At 54.8% G+C, this 17,528-nt stretch overlaps 1 protein-coding gene across 1 annotated transcript; it reads right to left on the bottom strand.

Annotated features, from left to right (window-relative positions):
* Window positions 1-125: 125 nt before the first annotated feature.
* On the bottom strand, window positions 126-4,326 carry GOT1 (glutamic-oxaloacetic transaminase 1). The gene is made up of 9 exons (XM_040071626.2): window positions 4,116-4,326; window positions 3,663-3,844; window positions 2,983-3,106; window positions 2,686-2,798; window positions 2,376-2,480; window positions 1,670-1,820; window positions 1,369-1,534; window positions 1,098-1,240; window positions 126-822 (listed from the first exon to the last, which is right to left on the bottom strand). Exons 1-9 carry the CDS (start codon window positions 4,228-4,230, stop codon window positions 683-685), a joined length of 1,239 nt encoding a protein of 412 aa, XP_039927560.1. The 5' UTR covers window positions 4,231-4,326; the 3' UTR covers window positions 126-682.
* Between the last annotated feature and the right edge of the window lie 13,202 nt (window positions 4,327-17,528).

Here is a 17,528-nt window from a genome sequence, read left to right as displayed (position 1 = left end):
GAGAGAGAAAGGGACAACCTTGAAACAAGCCTTGAAACAAGTGGACAACCAGATGTTGAAGCTTTAACCTCAGCCTGGGGAGAGGTTCATAGGATCTGAAGACTCGACATCACACAAGGCAGGGGTAGCATTCAGAGACGAAGGTTTAATTTCATGTCGGCAACACAAAGAAGCAATTATCACAATTACAAATATTTGCTCGTATAAGGCTCAGAAATTGGGAAGGGATGGGACGGGTGGAGAGAGGAAGCTAGCAACAGCTTTACCCCTCTCCAAAATTCTGAGTGACATTAGTTCACAAGCCATGTGAATCCCAACACTGTGCTGTTATCCCACAGTGCATTGCACTGGCACCAGACTTCGCAGTGATCAAAATGATCAGTTACATGGAGTTGATTTGGACGTGCTAAAGATGCAGCTCTAGCAGACTGGAGACCAGGCTGCTGTTGTGAAACAAGAACCAAGGTGGCTCATGCTGCCTCCACCTCCTGGGGGCACTGGCTTACCATACTGCAAGGACCACTTAAAAAATGTGAGAAGATGATTATCCCTGATTGAGCTACTGCTCCCATCTTTATTAAACCCTGTGAAGTGTGGGAAAAGGCAAGCCACGAGCAGAGAAGGACACAGACTACACACTATAGCTTTGGTGACTTTATGCAAGTTTGGTTGTTCATGTGCTTCATTGGATTTTTGTGACAGCTTCATGGATGGACTTGGCCACATAGTCCAGATTCTTGGTAGTTAGACCACACATGTTGATGCGCCCACTAGCCATCAGGTAGATGTGTTTTTCCTTGACCATGTACTCCACCTGCTTAGCTGGGGAAACAATTGGACATCAGGTCAGAGCAGTGACCTACAGCTAAGAAAAGCCCAAAGAACTAGTCAGGTATGCCTGACTCTTTCACAGTAAGCAGAAAAGTTCAAGCACTGGCCGCTAAAATACTGTGTGATGCTTCATCCCTCCCCAGATGCAGTGATGCCAAAACTCCAGCGAGACCAAGAGACTCCTGCCCGGACTGCTTCAGCCCAGTTCACCCACAGCAAAACTGTCCCCACCCAATCCTCCCTCCCACAGGCCACTTGATACTTACGATTCAGCCCCGTGAAGCTGAACATGCCGATCTGCTCCGTGATGTGGTTCCAGGTGCCTGGGGTCCCAAGGGCCTCCAGTCGAGACCGGAGCTCTGACCGCATCAACAAGACCCGATCTGCCATTGTCTTCACATTGCCCTTCCTGCAGCAGGCAGGGAGCAGAGCGTGAGGAGGGGCACCCATCTGCTTTGAAGCCATCTGGCCAAGCCTGACTCTCAGGGAGACAGCTTCCCTCCCTTGCCCTCTCCCACCAGCCCTGGCAACACGCACCACTCGTCAAAGAGCTGCGGGGAGGAAAGCGTAGTTGCCACAATGCGCGCTCCCTGGGCGGGAGGGTTGGACCAAGTGGTGCGCACGATCTTCTCCATCTGGGACAGCACACGCTGCACGTTGTCTGCATCCTTCCCCACCACGGTCAGGTTCCCCACCCGTTCATCTGTGGACAAGCCAAGGGATGTGAGCCATTGGTTCCGCGCGTCGTGGCAAAGCAGAGAATTCCCCACCCCTCAGCATGCCAGCCCCATCTGTCTGGGTACGATGCTATTGGGCCAGCTTACTGCCAGACACTCACTGTAGAGCCCAAAGTTCTTGGAAAACGACTGTGCACAGAAGAGCTCAAAGCCCTCGGAGACAAAGTATCGCACAGCCCAGGCATCCTTGTCCAGGCTGCCAGAGGCAAACCCTTGGTACGCAGAGTCGAAGAATGGAAACAGTCTCCGGCGCTGCAAGGAGGAACAGTGTTAGAGGGAAATCCCCTCCCCATAACCTCTCTTTTACCCCCCACAGTACCCGTAGGAGGAAAAAATGACCATTGAGCTCCTGTGTAAACTCAAAGGAAACGTGGTCCAGCAATACCAGACTGAAATACTTTCTTTCTACTGAGGTAAAAGAATAGAAAGACTAAAGTGGTCAATAAAAGTCAATGCAGGAGAAAATTGCATTTGAGCACAAAAGAAGTGCATCACTTCATACGCTATTATCCAGCACCTGCCTGCGGATAATCTTTCCAGCAGGGAAAAACCTCACTACTATTCCACAGAGTGTAAAAACAAGAACTTGGAGGCACAACAGGAACTGCAATGCACATCTCCTCTGAGCACAGACAACCAGCATTCTGTTGTCCACCTCTCCCTTCAACACCTGCCTTGTGGGACTCTTTCAGCTTCTGCCACATCTCATGCCATTCCTCCAAAGCCCATTTTGGGTACAAATACTCTGGCTGGCTCAAGAGCTATTTGTCCCCTCAGCATTGCTTTAGCCCCAGCAGCAGCCCATACCTTCATGACAGCAGCAATCTGCTTCCACTGCTCGGGTGTAGGGTCTGTGCCTGTTGGGTTGTGCGCACAGGCATGGAGGATGAAAATGGAGAACTCCGGGGCTTGCTGAGGAGAGAACATGTCTTGGTGACATTCACACATTGACGAGACCGGGCACCCACAGCACACAGAGAGGCCTGGAGCTGCTCTGGGCAACAACAGCCTCTTTTGCAGTGATCCCCTTCCCGGCACAGCACGCCAGGGCCTAGCCAGCCACAGATACTGACAGCACAGCACCAAGCTCAGCCCATCCCATGCCAGTTTTACTCACCTCCATGTCATTCAGCAGCCCCTGGAGATCCAGACCCCTCTTGGCAGCATCCCAGTAGTGGTAGGGTCTAATATCTTTGAAGCCAGCATCCATAAACACAGAATTGTGGTTCTCTGAGGAAAGAAATAACTTCTCAGAAAAGCACGCCCTATCTCCAGCAAGCTGCCTTCTCCAGCCCCAGCACCTCCCATTACACACATGAGAAGGCCTCTCCCTCAGTGCCCAGGCCCCTGCAAGGAGCAGGGCTGTGCCTCCTTCACTCACTGACCCACATGGCTCCCTGAGAGCAGCACTCACCCCAGGTTGGAGTGGAGACATAGACTGGGGTGGCCGTGTTGTTGTTGCCATTGTACCAGCGCCTCAGGAACTCTGCGCCGATCCGCAGAGCGCCCGTCCCGCCCAGGGACTGAACACTTCCAATCTGCAACAGAAACACTTGCCAGCACTGTCCACGCAGGTGAGCACTGCTAACAGCGCAGGGAAAGCAGAGGTGCTTGCAAGAGTGAGACAGGATCCCAGATGTGTCCCCTGGGGTCAGCCCAGTCAGAATGCCATCCCCTTCCAGTGGTCTTCAACCTCCTCCAGTGCTCAGGCCCATCCTGACAGCTTCTACCTTTATAAATAGACTACAGCCATTCCTGTGACATTTTGGCACAGAACAGATTCTCAGCTAGTAGTTTATTTCAGGAAAGCTGGTATATTATCTGACTTGGGTTTCCTGTGGGGAAACTATTAAAAGATGAAGGAAAACACAGATTCCAATCACAGGCCACAATCGGTTTTTCCCCAAACCACAACTACTTGCACAAACAGTTCCAAGTGCATGGGTTCATCAAGTAAGCTACAAACAAGAAAGACTCTGTCTGAGAAACCCCTAAACCCTGCCAAAATGCGGGAGCTCTACACATTTGTGCTCTTCTACTCAGTCTGCTCTAGGGACACCCCAGGGACCCCGGTGCCCCCCGTCCACCACCTACCCGTTTCTCCTTGATGGCAGGGCTGTCATCACCCAGGGCAATACGGGAAGCGTTGGCCCGGAACTCGGGCAGGCCCAGGATGGGCAGATACTCGTGGTTCAGGCTGTTGTCGTTGGCGATCATCTGCTCCACCTTCTTCACCACCGGCAGGACCCATGGCTGCCCCTCGTCCGTGCGGTAGGCTGCGGGAAAGGGAGAGCGGTCCTTACTGCACCGGGGGGACGCTGCGCCGCCCGGCTCCGCGGGAGATCCGCCCGGGACACCGAGGAGGGCGGCCCGGCCGGCGCCGTGCTGCCCCGCGACCTTGACGCCGCCGGACCTCGCTGTCCGCCCAACCCCCGCGCCCGGCCGGGCTCCTGGCGCGGCCCGGTGACCTTTGGTGCTCGGGGCCCGCCGCTGCCGCCCGGCCGCTGCGGGAGCCGCCGCAAGGGCAGAACGAAGCCACGGACTCACCGCCCACGCCGAGGTTGACTTTCCGCGAGTCGGCGTCCTCCCGGAAATCCGCCGTGAGCTTGAAGACGGCGACAGGCGGGGCGCTGGGGACGGCGGCGAAGATGGAGGCGGCCATGGCGGCGCGGGCACTGCGCTGCGGTGCGCTCCGCTCCGCTCCGGTACGGGCGGCGCGCGGCGCTGGAGGAGACGCTCACCTTCACCGGCGGGGCGGGGCCGCCGCTGGCCGCCACCAATCAGCGCGCCGCGCTCGGCCCCGCCCCCGCCGCCAGCCAACGGCCTTGCCCCGGGCGCCGCGCGCGCGGCCGATGGCGGCGGGGAGCGCGCCCGGTGACGCGAGGAGCGCGCCCGGTGACGGGGGAACGCGAGCACCGCCCACGGCCGGCCGTGCCCCCGCGCCGCCGCTCCGCCCCGCCCCGCCCCGCCCCGCCCTGCTCTGCGTGGCGCCGGACCGCGGCCGCGGGCGGGAGTGCGGAGCCGCCACCGGGGGCGCGACGCCCGGTGCCGGGGGACTCCCGCAGCCGCAGAGACTGGGCGGGACGGCCCCGGGGTGCAATGCCCCGTGCAGTACGGCGTGCTGCGGGGGATGCCGTGCCCAAGGCAGCGCTCGGGGATGCAGTGCTCGGGGGTGCAGTGTTCGCGGTCACGGCACAGTCCCCATTGAGCCCCCGGCGCTGCGGATCAATCCTGTAGCGCAAAGCTGGGGTGAAGGCAGCCCCGGGGTGCTGTGCCCGGGGCGCAGGATGGTGCCGAGGATGCGGGAAGGTGTCGGGGGCCGTGCCCACGCGTGACGGGTCCGGGAGCAGTGCCCGGGGGGCGGGGGGATCCCGGGGCTGCAGTGACGCGGGTGCGGGACGGGGACCGCTGTGAGGATGGTGGGTGTTTCCAAAGGCTCTTCCCTGATTCACAGCCACCTGCAGGTCAGACGCTGTGGGCTGACCCCCGAGAACCTCCCAGCCCTGGGGAAACCCCCAGGGTCACCTGTGAGGGTCCCCGCTACCACTGGTTAGCTCGGCACACGGCACTTATCCGTGGGGTCTTCCTCGCAGCGCCGAACTCCACTCCCTTCACGCAGGCACAGCGCTTCCCACGACGCCCTCCGTGGCTCTTGCGGGCAGCCCTCCAGCCCCGCGGGGACCCCCGGGGCGCGGCCGCAGTCGGGGGCGAGGCGGTGCCGGGCGGTGCCGGCAGGGGGCAGAGCCGGCCCGCGCATCCCGCTCCCGGTCCCCCTGCTCATCCCGCCGCTCATCCCGCTCCCGATCCCCCTGCTCATCCCGCCGCCGATCCCCCTGCTCATCCCGCCGCTCATCCCGCCGCCGATCCCCCTGCTCATCCCGCCGCTCATCCCGCTCCCGATATCCCTGCTCATCCCAGCTCCGATCCCGCTGCTCATCCCTCCGCACATCCCGCAACCCCCGCGGGGAGGGCACCACGGCTCCGGCCCGGCCTGCTCGAACATCCCACCCGTGGCTGGCCCCACGCCTTCCCGGGGAGACGGCTTGGTGCCGGCTCCGTTAGGAACCTGCCACCTATCTCGGGCGGCTTTTGAAGTCTGAGAGAATCCGCCCGCAACCCTGCTACATCTGGGAAAGGCCTTGGGGGAAACGCAAAGGATGTCGCGAATAACAGCTCCGACAGCGTGACACACACCCACACACCTCCCTTCGTGACATAAAACACGGGGGTACAGGACGGGAAAGGCCATGCTGTCCCCAAATGCTTTTGCAGACAACCAAGGTGTTATACGCTCCCTTTGTTAACACAGCCAAGATCCCTCTGAAAACCAGTTTGGTTCCTTGCCCCCCTCCCGTTCCCAAGGTGGCTCCACAGCCCGGCTGCCCAGGAGGGAGCCCAGGGGCACAGCCCTCGCCTCCCCTAGCTCCGGGCAGTATCTGGAAGAACTGCCCAGTGCACTTTCTGCTTAGCATGAGAGTGGGGAAGCGGCAGAGCTGTCTGTCGGCACAGTAGCGTGCCAGCACTTCTGCCTTCAGAGAAAACAGAATAATAGGAAAGGCAGAGGAGCAAGACAGCAGTGCTAGAACAAAGCTTTGGCCCTGGTGGCATTTTTAGTCCAACTTGGACAAAATTTCATTCAAGCCTTGAGAAAAAGCTGCATGGAAACCCAAAAAGAGCTTCAGGTCTGCTCTCTGCAACAGCTGTGAATCTGTAAACACCTGACCTGGCCAAGAATCTGTCAGGGCATCCAAACCTTTACCCTAACCCTAATCTTAAACCTAACCCTACCCTTAACTATAGCCCTAATCTTAACTCTAATCCCAAACAGATGAAGAGCTCTTGGGTCTCTCAAGGTCAGTGGATTCTGCTAAATGAGAGATACTGCAGTGCTGGGCATAGAAGCAGCTGATGAAAACAAGGGCATCAGAGGGATCTGGGGGTAGCCCACTGCAGGGTGAGTCACGTTTTCTGCTCACAAAGAGTAAAGCACTGCACAAGTGAAATGTTGCAATGGGAAAAACAGACAGAGGCTGCTTAGGGCATCCTATTTCTGGAGCAGACAGAAGTGCTAGGGAGTCCCCAGACTATCAGGCTCTCACTGCACTTACTGGTTTCTAATCCTACCACTTTCCAAAGAGCACTGGGATACTTGGGTACATGGCCAAGTGCTTTCCTGGTGCAAAACAGAGAAGTCACAAAGGCACAGGGGTGCTGCCTGCCAAGCTGGCTGCACCAAGCTGCTGCCTGGGACTGCCAGAGCAGGCTGAGCAGTGCTCGTTGCAGGAAAAAATGCAGTTTCCCCAAATCAGCACTGTTTTGATCCCCTTCCTCGGGAGCTCCTGGGCAGCGTGAGCTCAGTGCTGCCCGTCTGATGCAAACCGTCTGTGCTGCTGCCTGTGCCTGCGAGGCCGGGGTCGCTGACCCAGCAGGAGTTACCTGCCAGTGCGCTTGGTGCCTCTGGCTCAGCCGGCGTCCCATGGCCTTGACAGCACGGAGTGGCACTCTGCTGGGAAGAGATGCAAGAATGAGACAATAAGAGACAAAGCAGCAGGCTGTCGGGCCCCCGAGCTGGGTGGCTTTGCGTTAGCAAGATCCCTCTGGCCCTGAGCTTTCATCTCCTCAGCCTACACAAAGGGTGCCACCAACACGTATGTAAAAGCAGGAGGAACATGGGAGCCAGCCCTGAGGCATCCCTCCCTTCATCTCCTGCCTTGGACTGACAGCCAGCAATGACCTGCCACTCAGTGGGAAAGCTTGCACACCTTACACGGAGCGAAGAAGCCCCCAGGCACACATGGCCGTGCTGCATTGCAGACAGGGCCCCGCACCCAGCTGCTCTGGGGAGCCAGAGGCAGGGGGGCTCAGCAGCCAGCCTGGCTCCTGCAGAGCTCAGCCTGCTGCAGGGATACAGGGACCACTGGGGACCAGGTGATGGCCTCCCCACACCACCAAGCCTCACATGGTCTTGGAAAAAAGCCCTTTTTATGAGAGCGAGCTCCACTGAGCCCATCCCATTCACTTTCTCCCGCAAGATTCACCCTCACACCCCTCTGGCCTCTGCCTCATCCTCTCCAGAGTTCCCTGCCCAGTACTGGAACGCTGTCGATCTTGGCATCACAGCAAGGGTTTACAGGCTGCCCATCCCAGTCTGAGGGTGGCTGCAACCAGTGTGTGGCACGGAGCAAAGCTGAGGCTGTCCCAACGGGTGCTGTGCGGGGGCTGTTTTCCCAGCATCCTCCAAATACAGATGTTTTCTCAGTGCAGGATCCAGACAGAGGAGGGTAAAATGTTTTCATTCCAAGCTCCGGAGGTCAGGTCATGGTTTGTCTAAATGGCTTTTGTTGCTGTAATTATCAGATTAGCTGATCTCTGGCGGTGCATTTAGGGGCAGCTACATTAACTGTGGATCCTGACCCCTCCACTGCCACCCTGCCCAGCTGGGACAGTGGATTTGCAATGGAGCAGTGAGGATTGGGGGTGTCATGAGAGCCAAGCGAAATGCTCGTGATTAGTTTTGAGCTGCTACCCAACTGGACTCTGGCCCAGGAGCAGGCAGTACACTTGAGGAAGACAGCAGTAAGGGTCCTGGACCTCAGTGCGTACAGCGATGCTGAGCTGGGCCTGATCCTTCCCTCCCACTCCAACCTGCAATGCACAGCAGCCGTGGAGCCCTGTCCCAGGCACTTGCCTGCCGCTGTGACCGATGCTCAGCACGCAGACACGGGATGGGGGCATCTGCGGTGCCTTCCCTCGCCCAGAGCCGGCGGTGCTTGCAGGCACCAAGCCCAGCAGGTCCTAGGGGAGGCTGGTCCAGCACCTCACAACTGTGCCTGGCCTGCGGGAGGCTCAGGTCTGTGCCTGGCCGCAGGGTGATGTGAGGCTGGGCAGCCCCCGGCAGCCGGCAAGGCACAGGAATAGGAGCGTGAGATACCAGGCGAGACACAGAGCATGACAGGGAGACGAGAGAGCAGGCTGAGGGACAGATAAAGAAGGATCAGGAGTTTCCGGCCCCCGCCAGCCCCTTGCCGGGTCCGTGGGTCCATCTGTCAGCGCCTGCGAGTGCTGATGGCGTCGGGCCCTGGTGGCGGCCGGGGCTGCAGGGTCCTGCCGGGGGGCACCGTCAGGGGCGGGACGGGGCCCTGCCATCCCCTTCCCGCTGCACCAGGGCGCTGAGAGCAGCCCGGAGCCCCGCCTGGCCCGGGACGAGCCCACGCACAGCCCCGCAGGTGCCCCCTGAGCGTGAGCTCCCGGCCGTGCCGCCTTGCAGCATCCTCCCGTCCTCCTGCCCCGCCAGCCCCACTGCACACACGGACAGCGAGCGCCAGGGCTCTCGCCCGCGGGCACAAACCGAAAATCGGTTCCCACTCTGCTGAGCTGCAGATCAACACCCGGGTGCTCAGAGGCTGTTCGCTTGGCACAGTGCCTGTGGCAGCCCTGCCCCCTGACATGTCATCCCACCCCCTCTCTCACCTGCTGTGCCTGGGAGAAACAGGAGATTCCCGTGGGCAAAGCAGAAGCTCTGTGATGAAATAAATCAAAATCAGAAAATATTTTATTGTTTCTTTTTAAAACAACTTATTTAAAATGTGGCTTCACTGCATTTCAGTTTCTGACGTTTTATAATGCTGGAGCATAACACCCCACTGAATTAATGCTTTTGGAGCAGAATATCTACATCTTCTCTTTCAAAGAATATTTCAATCCCTTCAAATGCTTCAGAAAACCTCAACAGCAAATTTTTTCCTTTAAACATCATGTTCCTACAGGAAGTTTTGGCTTCGGTAAAACATACATTAAAAAAACCCAATGAAATTTATGTTCCTGGTATTTTGGTATTTTTTCCTAACTGCCACCATGACAGAACTTGGTTAGCTCCAAGTCCATCTTTGCTTCCAGCTCAAAGCCAGAGAGCAACCCAGGGCAGCAAGGACAAAGTCTGTGCACCACAAAAAGGAGCATATGCATATACCTAATCAGGCTCAAACCTCCCTTGCAGCTTCTTGGGCACAGCCAGAGGTTTGCTATTTCTCTAAAACCATTTTGCACATTAGGTCTGGGGTCCCAGGAGTCCTAAGTTGGTTTATGGACCACTTATGGCCGTGCTTGCCTATTCCATGCCTACTTGTTCCCACAGGTACTCAGGAGTTCCCCCTAATTTTTCCTTTTGCATCAGCACCTGCTGGCAGATGTCAGGGGACTGACCCACAGACAGTGACCTGCTCAGGCACTGACACCCCAGTACATGGCAGGTGGTTTCCTAAGGGTGTGAGAGACCAGTAGGGGAAAGGACAGGCACTTCTGTGTCAAGGCATGGACTTCTGCACAGCCAAGGAAATGTGTTTTGGGACATCTGGCACGGGGAGATAGGTGCAATTCCCAAATGCAGCAAACCTCCTGCCCAAGCCTCTGCCCTCTCACCGGTGATCCTGGTTCAAGTGCTGGGACAGACATGTGTTGCAGGGAGCTGCTCTGCCATGGGGTACCCAGGCTGCCAGGCCGCTGTGGGAGCTGTGCCCATGGGGCTGAGGCAACTGCAGCACAGCTGATCCCAGCTGGACCCCTCTGGACAGGGTGTGTCCACCAGGAGAGCCAGGACAAAGCCAAGAAAAGGGAGTCCAGCTCTCTTGCAGGGAGCCCAGCGCTGCGGGTAGCTTCTGGACCTTGGTGCAGGAGCAGATTTACTGAAAACAATTTGTTTAATATCAAAAATAATTCCTTACAGTGTTTCAGCTGGCGTCAGCCAAGCGCTTACTCACCCGGGAATTCAAACAAAGGCAGGGCTGGCGCCCAGCCAGGGGGTCGGGCGCTGGGTGGTCGTGTCCATCCCGGCCTTGGACCCGCCTCTGGGTCACTTGCAGGCTTGTGGCATGATGTCTCCATTTATTTATTGGAAATGTTTGAACAGGAAATGCTAATGGTTTGGGTTTGTGGAGACAGCTGGAGGGGTCCGGACGGAGCTGCAGAGAAGGGGAGGGTGCTCGGGGACAGAGCGGGCCAGCAGAGAAGGGGAAATCGGTGCTGCCACTGGGGATTTGTCCCCTGTGGCTGTGGCGAGGAGCCCATCGGGAGGTGAGACCAGGGAGGGCCCTGCCAGCCCTGCTGCCTCCTCCTTCACTGCTGCCTGCATCCCACAGTGCCAGGGTGCACGGCGACGGTGCGGAACAGCAACCACAGGGCACGGCACATCTCATCCCATCGCCGGCCTGCTGGGTGTCCATTAGCGTGGGAGAGATGTGAAAGTGCTGCCTCCCCCTGCAAGGGGGTCGAGAGGTTCCTATGCAGCCCGGCTCCGGAGCGGGCTGTTCCTGCGTTTGCTGATAACAGCGGAGGTAAAGCCTGACCCAGGAAAGCAGGCAAGATCCGCAGAGATAAACTCCCCGAAGCAAGACAAAGGCACTGACCTCCTCGCCGCGCGAGCTGCCGCATTCCCACAAGCAGAGCAACAATTTCCCAGGAGCAGCCCTGAGACCTGCACCCAACCCCAGTGCCCAGCCACCGGGAAAGGCCCCCACGGCAGCCAGGAATGCCTCTTGCCAGGATCACGGCACAGAAACAACAGCTTGGGGTTTTTAACCAAATCTACTGTCCGCACCATTTGTCTGAGCAGCGAGAGCAAAGAGCTTGCTGTCATTGCTTGCTCCTCACTCGGCACCTTGGCCCTGCCGTGTTGCACAGCCAGAGGGATGCTGCACAAGCACCCCTTTGTACGTCCTACCTCACACTTTTATCCGCACATTTGCAGTACAAATAGGCTTTAAGTTACATTCCCAAATGCAGCCGAGGGTCTTGCGTGCTCACTGATGCAATTCAGGTGCGAGTGCCTGGAGCCCCAGGCACGCAGAGCACGCCCGGGGTACTGAAGGGCAGGCAGGAGCCCAGCTCTGTCCCCCGTGCCCTGCCGGGGTCCCACCCTTGCACCAGGACGCTGGAGCCTGCGTGGCATTTCCCCACGTCAGGTCTGCCCCGAGAGAGCATCAGCTGAAAAAGGCAGAGGCACTTAATGGGATTTGCAGAAACACAGCTCAGTTACACACCATATGCCTGTTGTCTCAGGCATGTTTTTAAAATCTTTATCTCTGCATCATTACACACTGATCTACATTTGAAAAGACTCCCTTCGGTTCCCTACCTCTGAAATGAGGATAACTATCCTTCACCTCATAGCAGGGTTATGAGGATAAACAGATTAAAGACTGTGATATTGTTGCAAGGAAGGTTAAACAAGCCCCTGTGACAGACAGCCCAGGGGCAGGGACCAGCATCAGAGCCATGCACAGCGTAAGCCGCCGACCCACGTCTGCACCATGCTAATGACCCCAAAATCCCAGCGACAGGTTTGCCACTGTCTGCCTTCCCAGGATGCAGTCCCCAGCCAGCTGAAAGCCTGCAGAGGGGCTAGTGCCTCAGCCTGGGATGTACATCTGTGCCCTGAGCCTGAGAAAACGGAGTGGAGGGGTGCAGGGGAGCAGGGGCTGGGAGGTGCTCATTAGTAGCATGAAGTTTCAAGAGGACCTCTGAGATCCAGGTGCAGCAACAAGAGCCTGTGGGCAGAGGGGTGCAGCAGGGCAGCTGTTCCTTGTGCACATCCTTTCCCTCAACCCCAGAACAGGACAACCCTCTTCTGCTGCCCACAGTCCTGCCCATCCCTGTGCCTCTGTGTGCCCTGGGCTGGCAGGGACTGTGGGGAGAAGTGCACTTCTGCAGAAAGAGCTGGTGGGGGAGAGGATGAGCCAGACAATTACTGTCTGGAAAGTCTCACCCGGATCCCCAGTAAAATAATGCCACAAATATTAAGAAAAGGAGCTCTGTAAACATCTAGAGGATAATGAAACCATGAGCTATAAGCAGGATGGGATTTGTAAATAAAGGGCTGTGCCAAAAACAACAAGCCCTCCATAATTGTTTTGGATAGAAGGACAAGATTAGTGCGGGAAGGGGACTTGGCGGATGTCATGAGAGGAGACCTGGAAGCACCGTGTCTGTCCTCCTGCCTGGCCATTAGAGTCTCTGGCATGTTTGGGCAGGTTTAAGGAGGCTGACCTGTACAAAAACTGCCCCTGATGGCATGGCTTGCACCTGGGAACATACCTGACCTGTGCAGCTGGACACCTGCACTCCCCTAGCCTGTCACTTATGGCACCAGCACTGCAGCAGTTACTCACACTTTGGCCACCTCTGAGCTGCCAGGAGAGAGCAAGGCTAAACCTGAGTCCCCATCCCAAATGAGGCACATCTCGCCATCTCACAGGGCTGGGACCCACGCAGCACAGGAACGAGCCACTGGATGGTCATGGAGTGGCAGAACGAGAAATAAAACTGAGCAAATCCAGGAGCAGGAAAACAATGCTGGCACCTTCCATGATGTTCCCCAGGTTTAGACAAAAATCTGTATTTTGTGAACATCAAAATGGCACGTTCTGCAGGACTGTAGGGTTCTCCGGTGCTCTCAAGTGTCAGCTTTTTGGCCAGACATACAGGAAATGTGCATGCACCTCCTTGCAACCAGCCCTTTGAAATGCTACTGTAAAAGCACACGTAAGCACCAGCAGTCATCTGCACTGCACAGGCCAAACTCGTCCAGTGCAGACATTGCACGGAAGGAAAAGCAGAAGCCCAGCCAAAATGCGCCTGACCCTGCACTCGGGTCTCTGCAGCACCCAGCGGCGCTGGGCAGGGTGATGCGCTCGCCGGCTGCATGCGGCATGCAGGCAACGCACGCTCGCACAGCGAAGATGAAATGCACCATATATGGTGAAGGTATTATTAGTCCATAGCTTCTTCCTAGGATCTGCTGAGGAAATCCTGATTGAAAATGGGGAACAAAAAGGTTTGACTGTGTCTCAAGCAGAGACTTGAGCTGCCCACAGGACCAAAAGCAATGGCTACAAAAAAAACAGGGAGCAGGGAAGTGTCAGACCCTGGGGTATCTGTGAGGTGCTTAACAATATTCTGGTTAAGTATTTGTCTTAATTAATGCTGATTACATTCCCTGCACCCTGACTCCAGAAGTTGTTCTCAGCAGGGAGATGTTGCTGCAATGGTGCCAGCACTGGTCTCCAGGTACCCAGTGCAGGCACAGGCCAGCTCAGAGTTGGCACCAGTTTACTGCTGCCAGCCTTGGCTGCAGCCCTACAAGTCATGGAAAAGATGGAGTACCTGGTTGTGGGTTTTGACTGAGCCGAATGCCAAGCTGGATGTGACTCTGGCTCTGACAGGGAATGCTTTGGGGTCCTGAGGGTGAGCAGCTGGATTTGAGCTCAGTGCTGGGACCACAAGGTAAATGCAGTCCTGGCACCAGAGCTGGGAGTGCAGTAAATGGGAGCTGTGAGGCAGTGCTCTGTGCAGCAGAGGATTGGATGCTAACCCTGAGATACTGTGACTACCCTGGTGCCCCGCTTTAAAAGGATCCAGATAAAGTGAGAGATGTAAATGTGATTCCCACCACCACCCCCCCCCCCCATATTTCCCACAGCATCCTTGCAGACAGAGTGGGGAGGTACGGGCTGGAAGGGGGAAGACACAAGGTGGCTTGAAAACTGAGTGAAGTGATGGAATCTGCATCTTCAGACATTTCCAAAATTCAGTGGATCGAGGCCCAACCAGCGGGCTGTACTGCCAGAGTTCCTGAGGCCAAAATTATTCTGTGAAATGAGAAAGAGTGCAGAAAACAGGCACAGAAAAGACACAATTGCAGGAGAACGCACCCCACAGTGACAGAATCAAGCTCAACCTGTTTTCTTCTTAAAAAAGCTCAAGAAATTTGACTGCTATGCACAAGTACTCTCATAGTAAGAAAATACCATGTGCTAATGTCTTTTTATTCCAGCCAAAAAAGGCAGGACAAGAATCAATGGCTGGAAATTAAAAGCCAGACAACCCTGCATAAGAAATACGACATACATTTACTGAGCAATGCTGATTAGCTGGTGGATTAACCGTCAGTGATTAAATAAGACCAAACCGTGAACTCCCTCGTGCCTCCAGACCACATGCTCTTGTGCATTAGTGAAACCCCAGGTTATTGGGATCCAGAAGGAGCAACAAGATCAGGCACTTGGGGAGATCAGCATAGGTGATCTAATGACTAACTCTGATCTTAAACACCGTGAGTAAAAATACACCGTGTTACTAACACACATAGAAAAATTCCCATTGCACAAACTCAGTGTAAACACTGGACAGTTGACATCTGCAAACCCACAGATGGAGGGGGACCACAGTTGTTACTCCTGTTTTAGAAAAAGGAAAACACCCAGCCCACGGACAACCCACAGGGGCCTTGCGACTGGCCTGAAACCAGGAGAGAGGCATGAGCTTGGAGCTCCAGGAGTCTGTCAGCAGGCAAATCCACGAGAGACACGGGGTCTGCCCCAGGATGCTTCTGGATACTGTGTATGAAACACATGGCACATCAGATGGGGAAGAAATGGTCTCTCTGCACAGGGCTTTGGGGGACCACACAAGGCATATGACCATTCCAGGAAAAGTGGAATCAGAGTGGTGTACAGAAACAGGGGAAAATTTGGATAGGGGGAAAAAAAGTGGTTGTGAGTAAATAAAAATAAAAAATAAAAAATAAAATTAAAATTAAAAATAAAAATAAAAATAAAAATAAAAATAAAAATAAAAATAAAAATAAAAATAAAAATAAAAATAAAAACATAAAAACCAAAAAGCCACAAAACCATAAAACCATAAAAACTAATAATTAAAAAAATAATTAAAAAAAAAAAAAAAAAAAAAGATAATGGAAACATTCGCAGCTGAAGCAAAACACACCTGGCAAGGACCAGTCCTGAATAGACTGGCCACAGGCAAAATGATCTTCCCTCTTTTTATTATCTTTATTCACAGAATTATAAAAAATAAGCCTGGAAGGCTCTTGAAAGGTCACCTAGCCTGTCTGCCTGCCCCCAAACAAATCAAACCCCTCGTGGTGGAGCTTTTGTCTAAACTCTTCCTAAAAGAAGCCTCTAGTGGTGACGACGGCTCCCAGGAAAAACAAGTTTTAATCCCTTTTACCTCAATCATTGCAGGGTGAGTCTACGGCTTCTTCTTCTACCCACCTGAAAACAAGGAATAGCCCATTATCTCATACTTTGTAGCAGGGCTTTATGCATTTAAAGACTTTTATCTTATTTCCCTGTAGTCTTTGTGTTGTGATACTAAGCTACCCTTCAGCCTTCTCCAGTATGTCATGTTTTCTGAATTTCTGATCTTGTTCTTCCCTGGGCTTCCTCCAAGAATAGCAACTTGAGACGCTGAGCCCCAAGTGGGATTCAGTGCTGAGTCTGACACTCTTTAAATGCAGCAGGATCACATCAGGTGTCTTACAAACACCTTGTTCATATGTCCTGGTCTGATTTTGTTCTTCTCACTTGGGCTGCTGCTGTCTCACGCTCCCTGCAGGACCCACTGTCACCTCCAGCTACTTTCCCACAGAGCAACCTTACTCATTCCCCAGCCAGTGCCTGCAATGCTGATTTTCCCTAACTCACAGAAGAGCCTTATATTTGTTCTTATCAACAGGTTTATTTCAGGTTTGTTCGCTTTCTCGAGAAAATCATTCTTGCAGACTGGTGCTGCAGGTGAAGATCACTGATGAAAGCAGTGACCACCCCTGAGCCAAGACCGGGCCCTGTCTGAGGACTGAGCACGGGAAACTGCCCTTTCAATACCTGCTCCCAGGCAGCTGTGCTCTCACATAGCTACACACTCATCTGGACCACATTTCTCCATTACTCACACGAATTCAAGAGTTTTATGTGGAAATGGGACTAAACTCCTGTGAAAGTCAAGATTTAGCATATCTTGCCTTTCCTATATCAGCCAGCACAGAAATCCTCAGGTAGAAAATTTGGTTGATTCAGCTCTTAGCTGATGGTGAAAGCTGTCAGTGGTTTATTATCTCTGCTCTCATGTTGTGTCACTTTATGATGTATTTGCCTGTCTTCAGTCTGTTTATGATCTGTTTATGCCAAAGGTCCCTTTTTCATTTAGTTCTGCACCTCTGGTCTTGAGTAAAGCTCAGGAACTTGAAAAGCCACAAAGATTCATTTGGGAAAGAAAAAAAAAAAAAAAAGGAGGGAAAAGAAATGCTCAACAACAACTACATCCTCAGAACTCATATGTTTATCCAAATTCATCTGAACCTTCTGGGGACAGTGACTTTCTAGGGTAAAATGAAAACAAGTTCAAGTGAGTTTTCCATCCCTGAAACAGTACAGTATTTCCAGCCAATCTGAGACAATTTTCCAAGAAGATTTCCTGCAACCTCACAGTGATTAAAGGAAATAACATTGTGAATAAAGGGACATTCTTCAAAGTCAATGAAGGAGCCACAAACTGTACATTCTCACAGCGGGCCGGAAAGCGCCGGCGCGAGGTGGATTTTGGGTGCATGGCCCCCCAGAAGGAAGAGGGTGGGCTGCCACTCCATCCCTCTTCCCCAGCCAGGGGTTGTGACCGGGCTTCTCCCGGAGCAGGCGGTGAGAGAAGAGGGTCCCCAGGCTCTCCGTGCTTGAGGCCAAAAGGCTTGAGCCCACAAGCTCTGGCTCCCCGCCTCCAGGTGAGAATTCGACAGGTTTGGGGCCAGGTGACAAGGGGCAAGAGCCCACTGACCCTCTCAGATCCCACGGTGACTACGCAAAGGGCAGCGGGCCACCGCGGCTCTTTCACGCCACGACCCTCTTCCAAGGAACCTCCCCATGCCTCACTTTGCCCGAGTCAGCCCCTCAGTGCCTTCGCCTGGATTTGACACGGGAACGTGAAGGGGCCCAAAAAGCCACCTGGGCAGAGGTGGGAGCGCTTGGCTGCAACGCCGGGCCAGTGGGGTCCTGCCCGCCGCCGCCCCGCCACTGAGGGTCCCCGAGACGGGGACCTGCACTCCCAACGGCCGGGCAAGGGGACTTTTAAAAGCCCACCTTCTCAGCTCAGAGGAAGAGAAGGGGGTAAGGAGGA

Source organism: Hirundo rustica, chromosome 8 (assembly GCF_015227805.2).
Source record: "Hirundo rustica isolate bHirRus1 chromosome 8, bHirRus1.pri.v3, whole genome shotgun sequence".
Classification (NCBI taxonomy): Eukaryota; Metazoa; Chordata; class Aves; order Passeriformes; family Hirundinidae; genus Hirundo; species Hirundo rustica.
The sequence above is the reverse complement of the archived record's forward strand: the minus strand, read 5'-3'. Positions and strand labels throughout refer to the sequence as shown.